The sequence below is a fragment of the Odontesthes bonariensis genome, chromosome 18, assembly GCF_027942865.1.
Source record: "Odontesthes bonariensis isolate fOdoBon6 chromosome 18, fOdoBon6.hap1, whole genome shotgun sequence".
Classification (NCBI taxonomy): domain Eukaryota; kingdom Metazoa; phylum Chordata; class Actinopteri; order Atheriniformes; family Atherinopsidae; genus Odontesthes; species Odontesthes bonariensis.
In genome coordinates this window covers 17283759-17293355 of record NC_134523.1, presented here as the reverse complement: position 1 = coordinate 17293355, position 9597 = coordinate 17283759, and the positions used below count along the sequence as shown (strand labels likewise).

General features: G+C 41.9%; 1 protein-coding gene across 2 annotated transcripts; it reads left to right on the top strand.

Annotated features, from left to right (window-relative positions):
- Window positions 1–5130: 5130 nt before the first annotated feature.
- eomesa (eomesodermin homolog a) lies at window positions 5131–9198 on the top strand. 2 transcript variants are annotated; one of them, XM_075450445.1, is made up of 7 exons: window positions 5131–5981; window positions 6386–6540; window positions 7195–7316; window positions 7552–7710; window positions 7850–7911; window positions 8079–8797; window positions 8924–9198. In XM_075450445.1, exons 1-7 carry the CDS (start codon window positions 5278–5280, stop codon window positions 8935–8937), a joined length of 1935 nt encoding a protein of 644 aa, XP_075306560.1. In that variant the 5' UTR covers window positions 5131–5277; the 3' UTR covers window positions 8938–9198. The 2 variants fall into 2 exon arrangements, with proteins under 2 accessions (XP_075306560.1, XP_075306559.1); XM_075450444.1 differs by having other exon boundaries at window positions 8079–9198.
- Window positions 9199–9597: the final 399 nt, after the last annotated feature.

The window sequence follows — 9597 nt, the reverse complement described above, 5'->3', positions numbered from 1 at the left end:
GGCAGGAGCAGCAGCAGAATACTCCTGTGGTGTAAATCTGTTTGTGTTCCCTGTCAAAAAGATAAAAAAAAAGAAAAAAAGGCAAGACAAGAAAAAAAAAAAAATACAGGGTTCTCCAAAAATGCAATTTCCAAGTCAGAAGCAACAATGCGATAAAAGCCCAGCTTGTTTGGCAATAATAGTGCCACAGGAAAGGGCAGAGAAGCAGGGACGAGCTGGGTAGAGTTGTTGTGTCTCGATGGCTGTTGCTGGTTGCTGCTGGTTTCTCCACGAGCTCAAATGTTCCCCAACTGTCCTCAGCAACGAGAGGATGCCTGTTAAAGAGGATGCGTTATCTTGGAGGCTTAATGCCGAGTCAATACAACTCTACCACCCTCCCTTACACCTCACGTTCCAGGGAACACATATATCCAGTCTACGCTGTCAAACTTTTAGCACCTGCTATTTTGCTTTGGTCCCTCAGGCTATGTCAATTCCTCTGGTGTTTCAAGAGGATGGGCTTGGAGAAGTGGGTCAACAAAGGTTGATGCTAAAATGGGGATGAGGGTGAGGCTCGGGCCAATGGACTGCCGTCCACTTTTGGAGTTGCTGGCTGTATGTTTCTGCCTGTGACGACACATTGAGTAAAAGGATGGATGTGTCAAATTCAGTTCACTGATTTGTAGTCAACTCGCTGCCGCATGTAAATACTTCAACAGTATTAGAAAATGAAAGACTTCAAAAAACGGAAGATTTGCCAAGCATGCGTACACTGATTTCTTTTTTCAGCAACGTGCAAAACTTGAAGATGTGTCATTTGTTAGCTGCTTCAGCAATGCTACAAAGATGACATCACTTGGAGCACCTTAAAAGTTAGATATGTCGAGCACAGATACCTGAAATGCACCCGGCTTCCGTAATTGTACCTGCTGCTTTTCCCACAGGCCTTGGGTGACACTTTCCTTAATGCAGTAATCCAAAAATCATGTTATCATGCCTTGGGGGTTCAAATATAGCAAAGCAGCTTCAATCCTATTTCCCTCAATGCGACCAGTGCACCTTATTTTTCCAAGATTAGTCTTAACACAGTGGATTATCATTGCCCCCGGAAAAACCTGCGCATCACAGAAGTATTGGCTTACATATCCCCAGATGCATTTCTACAATAATCCACCGCTCCTTCTGCAGGTCGGACAAACAAAACAAACATACATACATGCATACAGCAGCATCTTACCTTGAGAGTGATCTGTTGATATGAAACAAAGTAGCTTCTGGTGGTTTTATGCAATCTTATTTTAATAGATTTTGAGGAATTCAAATGTGCTGCCTGTATATAGAGAGGAATCCCACGGGGCCATACTCTCTGACTGGTTACAGAGGGAGAAAATTCCCATTTCTTGATCATTTTCTCTGCTGGAACGACAAATGAAATAGCCTACATGGCATCAAACATGAATACACTTTACATATTCCATATAATGTTCTTTGAATAATGGGGGAAAAAACTGTTTTGCAAACAAAAAACAAAAATGCACAGTTCTTTTTGTGTACAAATAAATGTTTCCTGATCTGAAGGGAAAGCCTTGTGTTGTTTAAGTCATTAAAATGGTGGAGACAAGAAGGTAGGGAAAAGACAAAGTAATTGATGTAAGCAATATGTACCCAAATGGAAATTCATGAAGCTGTCACCTTTGTATCTTTGAAGACAGCAGCATGTCTGTAACATAAGCTTTCCTCGTGCAAAGACTATTGCTTTGATTAAATGTTAGCAATCCCCGCACACTGGAAAATATACTGGGGGACATCTTTGATAAACTTGTGAAATAAATTCTTTCCAATAAAAATGTTCTTGAGGATGATGATTTGCGGAGGAGCGCATTACTGGCACGGTGCACATTGCACTCGCTTCTTTTCCCAGCACCCCTCCCTCCAGGGGTCTCAGTGGCGAGGATCTCTAATGAGACTTGCGTTATTAATCCTTGCAATGGGGTACATGAATTCACTCCTGAGTAAAGGCTTCTGCAGCCACCTTGGCCCATAAAATCTGGAATGTATTCCTTTCATCTGCTGTGTTGATGATCTACTCTGACAACAATATGGTAAGACTTCCCTTCCCCTGTCGCGCGGGCCCTGGCCTGGGGCCAAAGAGGGTCATCTCAGACACAGTTAGGCTTTTATAGGTGGTCAAGAAACATGCTGACAGGTCACAAGAGGGAGCTCCTTTATGAGTAGGACCTACACATCCACCTCATTTGGAATTAGTTTATTTATAGGTGGCCAATAAATCAGGTTTATTTTGTTTTCTAGTTTTCAAATGGCAAGCAAGTCTTGAGGGTCATTCGGGAAAACCTATGCTTTAGATCACAGTCATTAAAATAATAACACTGTGGCTGTTTTACCCAGAATTTCTCTCAATGGGCTTGTAATCATCTATAAAATAAAGCTGTAACCTACAATAACCAGCTGAGAAATTATTTCTACAAAGGAAACTTCACATTTCTTACTGGCACATTGTCAAGTATCAAGAGTCTGGAGCTGTGCAGGTGCCACGAGAGTAAAATTTCCCTTTAACATAACTAAGCAGTAATTTTGCTGATCATGCAAAAGAAAGGCTATAAGACAGGATTGTACTAATAAGGTGTTGACAGCTAAGGTGTGAAACACTCGGCTGTGGTTGGAATACAAATGCTGCTTCCTTTGAACTGGGTTTATCCTCTAACTATGGAATGAGATTGCAGTGAGTCAAGAGGAGTAGGGAAGCCATAAATATATGGATTGATGAGCATATCATGTGCAATTCTGGATCAAATTCAAAGGCCCATTATGATCCTTCTACCTTAATGCATATTTTTGTTTTTGAAATTTGCAGTGTAGTACCTCCAGATTTAGCAAAAGCCTCACTTATGTCAAGTTTCCTAGATGAATTGTATTTGTTGCACACAAAAAAGGGAAAAATAGCGCGTGGTTGGTGGAAAGCAGCATTTATTGCAATCTCTGCTGTGAAACAGGTCAAAGTTAATCATAGAACAGCTTTCAAATCATTTGAAAAATGCTTGATCTCAGTTGTCAGATATTTGGTGTTTGTTTCTTTATGCAGAGGGGTCTCAGTCCTGATTGACAGGCCCTGTGCTGTATGCACGTGGCTCTGGTCCCCCCATGGCCCAATAGCCGGCTTCTCTGTCCCATTTATGACACGAGCCAATCTGCCTCCAGCCGAGATTCTCCCTCAGCTTTTCACAGATTTGTATCCCCATTTTCCCCAAATTCATCTCACCCCCTACTCTCCCTGAAGCTTTCTTCAAGACTCACACATGCACAAACTGCCCACACACGAGCAGAGCAGAAGCACACAAAAGGATGCAAACAGTGAGTTAAAGATGATGCTAAGTGAGAAACAAGTGACAGTTAACGACCCTCTCTTCCAATGCTGAGTTAGTCTAATATAAACAGCTATGGGGACGTTACAAAGTGTCCCGATCAGTCACTAGAGAGCGCTGTCCCTTCCTCAGCTGACAGCCCTCCATCATTAGGCCTCAATACAGTGCAGCGTTTGCTGCACGCCGTGTCTCCTTGATTTCATCCGGTTGTGGGAGCGTTTGATCTCTGTTATCGCTCTCTGCCTGTGTTACTGTGTGAACCACACTTGTATTTTTCTGATCCACTCTGCATTCAGTATTTTCTTTTTCTTTTTACTGAATTGTTACCACACATGTAGTTCAATTATTTCACTTTTTTTCCCCTTAAATCTCTTCTCCGTGTTATTATGATGCGCATGAAGAATGCTGTTGCGTTCGTGCGTCCTTTTTATGCGGCCGTCATCTGCCAGGAATAATAGATTTAAACCCCCCTTCCCCTATTTTTTTTTTTTTTTACCTTTAACTTTATAACAAAGTAAAAGAATTACATTTTTTTTTTGTTTGAAAAGGCGCAGTCAAACGGATTGGCAATGCAGGCGATTGATGAGAAATTACATTTAAATCACATATATTATACAGAGCTCAAGCTCAACTTGAACAGTCGTATTTTATGTTATTTTTTGGTCAATTAAAGCATGTAATCTGAAATTAAACATATGACTGGTGCCTCCTTATATCTAAAAGCCTATTTCAATGTAATCTAACATACATCACATTCAAAGAAAGGTGTTGCTTTAATCAACAACTATCCACCAGATCAAAATAAATTTGAAGGAATGTTGATTGTTTTTTTCTCTCCTGTTTCTTGCAGCAATATCTTATTTAGTCACGTATTCAGGGAAAATAAAGAAAGGGGGGAGGGGGGTTAAATGACTTTTATGCAAGAGACGCGTGTAATTTAAAATACTCGTCTTTTGATTTCAAAGCTGGGTGTCCAAAAGTTTTTGACCGTGGACATTTTTTTTTTTTAAATCAACGCTAGAACCGAAGAAGCGACGAAGTCCAATTATACCAAATAAGGTGCACATGTGATTGTTTTTTGGGTTGTTTTTTTTTTTTACGGGCTGGCGTGTTTGCACGAGGAAGCGGAGTGTCGGCGCCTGTGTGTTCAGCGAGGATAACTCTTCTGGGGGTGAGCTGTTGGCAACGGTCTGAAAAACCATATCAGCATGTGTATTTTGTTGTTGTAGTGGTGTTGGGTGGTGATGGCTTGAAGCCGAAGCTGGCAGATTTAAGGTGACTGTGTGTGCCACGTGAGCGTGCGCGACGGCTAATGCGAGACTCGTGAAATGCGAGCATTTAAACAAAAAAATAATAATTTTTTTCGGCAAATCTTAATTTGCTCTGTGAGGTGAAATCTAAAGAAATTCTACTTGTGGCTTTGGTCCAACGCTTCGTAAAATTCCCTCTAGAGTGGCGTTTTTGGGTTTTTTTTGCCCCGGTAATAAATTGCGAAAATGGATGGACACCCTATCCCCACTTGAGTCAAATTTGCGTCCACATGGGGTATAAAAAGTAGAAAATAAACTTTCTTTTGGTACAATATCCACCACACACATTGTAATTGAATTAGAGTTGCGCAGCTATTGGCTATGGAGAGGGTTGGTGCCCTTGTGTGGTTCTCCAAAAGCTCCTCCCCTGACGTTTACAATCTGTTATGTGTGTGTTGGGAGCTGTATCTTATAAGAGCCGCTGAGCATCTTATGTCCAACCCATTATCTGATCTGAAAATCTGTAGGTGAGGAGAGGCTTTAACCTCCCATCGTTCGTAAGGGAGGAGGGCTGCAGAAACAAGAGAATCCCGGCGCCGGTGGCTCCTCCTTGGCTGAGATTTACTCTGGACTCCTGAAACTCTAATTTATATCAAGATCTAAAAACAATGCAGCTAGAGAATATTCTTCCCAGCGCTAGCATCAATTTACCCAAGACCTTTTACAATCTGTCCTCGTCGGACAGCACCAACAACAGCCCGAGGCCGTCGTCGCAGCTTGAATACCAAGAAGTCGAACGGACGGAATCAGAGTCCAGCAGCGCTTCAAAGAAATATCTGAGCGGGGTGGGAAACGGGATGCTGGGCGAGGCAGAGGGGGACACTTTTAATAAGGCCGATGGTAGGAAAGGCTCCCCGGTGCTGGGAGAGGACGAGCTGACAAGCGGTCGGCGGTACAACATAGACGAACTTGGCTCTGACAGATACTTCATCTCGTCATCCCAAACTAGCTCCGACATGGCAAGCCCCTGTTCCCTCTTCCCCTATGCAGGACAGACTGGGTCAGTGTACACCGGGTCAAGCAGCTCCAGATATCCAGCGTCTCTACATTACGGATCCGTCCTGCCGCCCACAGGCTTCTCCTCGCCGTCCGTGTGCAGCGGTCGGAGCCAGTTCAGCAGCGGAGGGTACCAGTTCAGTCAGGGTCCGGGCTGTTTGTACCCCTCATATCCCGGGACGGGGACGGGTATTGGCTCCATGTCTCTGCCGGGGTCTGCCGCCGGAGCCAGAGCGCAGGTCTATCTGTGCAACCGACCCCTGTGGCTGAAATTCCACCGACACCAGACCGAGATGATCATCACCAAACAGGGCAGGTAAGCAGATGCGCTGCAGAGGGCTCAGTTAAAAGAGAAATCAATGTCTGTACTTTTACTTTATGTTCCCATCTCGCATCTGTCTTCAAGTTGAGCCAACTTTTTACGCACGAGCAAAATTTTACGCAAACCGAGACAGTTATCCTTTGTGATCGGATGCTGTTTAGTTTTTTTGTTTTGAATATCCAAACAGACAGTTATGGCGCTGATTTAAAAATAAATAAATAAAATACTATTTTATATTTAATCTGATATTGACATTCCAAAGCTTTTTGTCAAACTGAAAACCTGAAGACTGCAATTGTGAAAGTTTTCTTACATACAATTGTTTTCCCCGGGTTTTATGAGCCCTGCTGAATATAAATTTATGTTCACCTTTTTTCTTTTTTTTTCTTTTTTTCCAGACGGATGTTCCCATTCCTCAGTTTTAACATCACTGGACTCAACCTCACGGCTCATTACAACGTGTTTGTAGAAGTTATTTTGGCTGACCCGAATCACTGGCGCTTTCAGGGAGGAAAGTGGGTCACTTGTGGGAAAGCAGACAATAATATGCAAGGTGAGTTGCACAGATAACAAAACATTTGATGCTACGGTAAACGTTTTGCGTTTGTAGATGCCTGAAAATAAATCGGAGGAAGAGAAATTAGTCAAAGGTTGTGCAGAAATAATGGAACTGATGGCGTCAAGTCAAATGAATACAGCCGCAGCTTCTGGGCTTCGGCTAAAAAAAATACCAAGCTTTAAAAATTGCAGTTTTTTTTTTTCTTAAATTCTTTTTTTTATTTTTTTTAAGTAAAGACTTATTTTGTCGGTGTTTGGCAAACTAATCTTTATTTTTGTTTTTGATGTCATATTTTTAGCTCCCTGAAACTCAGGTGTGAAAAAGCTGGTCAAACAGGCCTGAGTAGAAGCCTGAGTTTCGAACCCTTTAAAACAACTAAAATTAGACACTGAAAATAATCTTTTGATGTTTGACATTTTAATTAAAATAATTGATTTTAGTGACAAATTTTATTTTCACGGATTGGAATAAGATCCCCTTGAAGATGTCAATTTCTGTTTTCTCAGTTAAATGAAAATGATTGCAACAGCTTTTCATATATTTTTTTTCTTTTCATTTTAATTTATATTATCTTACCTAATTTCTAACAATAATGAACAAATTGTGCACCTGCCGTTTCTACATTAATTTGGCTTATTTTGATTTTAGGTAACAAAATGTATGTTCATCCTGAATCTCCAAACACCGGTGCTCACTGGATGAGGCAAGAAATCTCTTTCGGCAAGCTGAAGCTCACCAACAATAAAGGAGCCAACAACAACAACACACAGGTTATTAATTTTTTATTTTTTTATCATTTTATGTCTTTTTATTTTTACATGCTTAAATTAAGCATTGTCCAAAAGGACCAGAATTTCCAATATTGTATTGGCTGAATAATTTCCTTTACTCTCTGACCGCCGTTCATGTGATGTCTTTTCAGAACGATGTGTATCAACAATTTTCCATTTTCAGTTGAATCAAAAATGCTCAGCGTTGTTCTTATCACCCATTTTCCTGTTTCAGATGATAGTCTTGCAGTCGCTTCACAAATACCAACCCCGTTTGCACATTGTGGAGGTGACAGAAGACGGCGTCGAGGACATGAGCAATGAGGCCAGAACTCAAACCTTCACCTTCCCGGAGAACCAGTTTATAGCCGTCACAGCATACCAGAACACAGATGTAAGCTTGTGCACAATTCTCTTGTTTAACTGCATTTATCAAATGTATAAGCTTTTGTCATTTCTGCTTGGTCCCACAGAGCAGTTGCCTGTCTTATCATGCAGAATATTCATGCAGGCTTTATGTTTATTTGTTTCAGATTACGCAGCTGAAGATAGATCACAACCCTTTTGCAAAAGGCTTCCGGGATAACTATGACTCGTAAGTGTCTTGCACTTCATGCGTTGCGGTTGCTCTTTTTTTTTTTTCTTTCTTTCTCTCTCTCTCTTTTATTTATTTATTCTTTTCAAGTGGTACATCGGATCCTGAATTTCTCACAGCAGTTCATTATTTTATTCTTTCTTTTTCTTTCTTAAATGGTCTTGCAGGATGTATACAGCTCCAGAGAGTGATAGGCTGACTCCATCGCCAACAGACTCCCCTCGCTCAACCCAAATTGTGCCCGGTGCCCGCTATGCCATGCAGCCTTTCTTTCAGGACCAGTTTGTCAACAACCTGCCTCAGAACCGGTTCTACACTGGCGAACGAGCCGTTCCCCAAACCAACAGCCTTCTCTCCCCGCAGAGTGAGGACGCCAGTGCAGCTTCCTCTGCCCAGCGCTGGTTTGTCCCCCCAGTCCAACAGCCAGGCTCCAACAAGCTTGATCTCTCATATGAGAATGACTATTCCACCAGTAGCCTGCTGTCATATGGCATAAAGCCTCTGTCCCTGCAGACATCCCATGCCCTCAGCTACTACCCAGACTCGGCCTTTGCCTCCATGGCTGCAGGTTGGGGCACTAGAAGCTCTTACCAGCGCAAAATGACCACTGGACTGCCCTGGTCCCCTCGTCCAAGCCCCCCAGCCTTCCCAGAGGACCAGCTGGGGGCCGCTAAAGAAAAGCTGCCTGAGGAGAACGCGCCACCCACCTCAACCTGGATCGAGACGTCCCACTCGCTGAAATCAGTGGACTCTACCGATTCTGGTGTGTACTCCATGGTGTGCAAGAGGCGCAGGATGTCCCCTGGGGGCTCAAGCACAGAGAACTCCCCTACCATTAAGTGTGAGGACTTGACTACAGAAGATTACAACAAGGACAACCCAAAAGGCATGGGTTATTATGCATTCTACACAAGCCCCTAAGACTGTATTTATTCAGCTAAATATAATTCTTTGGTTTATCATTGAGTGCTCTCCATTCCTTGTTAATGTATTTTTTCTCTTTTCTCTAAAGGTGCCAAAGCTTAGTGTTCCCCCAAGCAAGCTGCACAAGGTTATTTTCCCAGACCAACCCCTGTCACATGAGCAGAAACATGCATAGTGATTGTTCTTTTTGAAAAAGCATGTTCAATTTAACTCAATTATCTTTACTTTTCTTTTTCCTTTTTTTTTTTTTTTTTTTTTTAACGATTGTGATTTTTCCCCCCATCCCGCCCGCGTATTTAAGTCATTTTTGTTGTACAGTATCCGTGCACTTTAGAATGTGATGTATCTTGTACAAATTGTCTTCATGGAGGTGTTATTAAATGGAAAATAAAATGGCTTTTCATGAAGCATTGTCCAAATGTGTTCCTCATTATTTTTTCATTCATTTGCAATATAACACAGTGTTAAGACAGGCCACTGGCTGCTCTTAGATATTGGCCTGATACAAATAAAAAATGATAAAACCATTTTAATCCTGCAGCAGCTGTGATTGAAATGGTTAGATTCTGTGTATTTTTTTTTTATTATTTAAGCTCATTAAAGCCTCATTTAAGGCTTTATATAGAGGCCACTGAATGACAGAGTTGCTCCTACCTACGTGTTGGCATTGCGTAAATACTAGAATATACAAAATAAACCCTGCATATGAAAGATGTGTCTAAAGAAGGGAATCGGGAAATAAGACAATGGCGTCTTATAAAA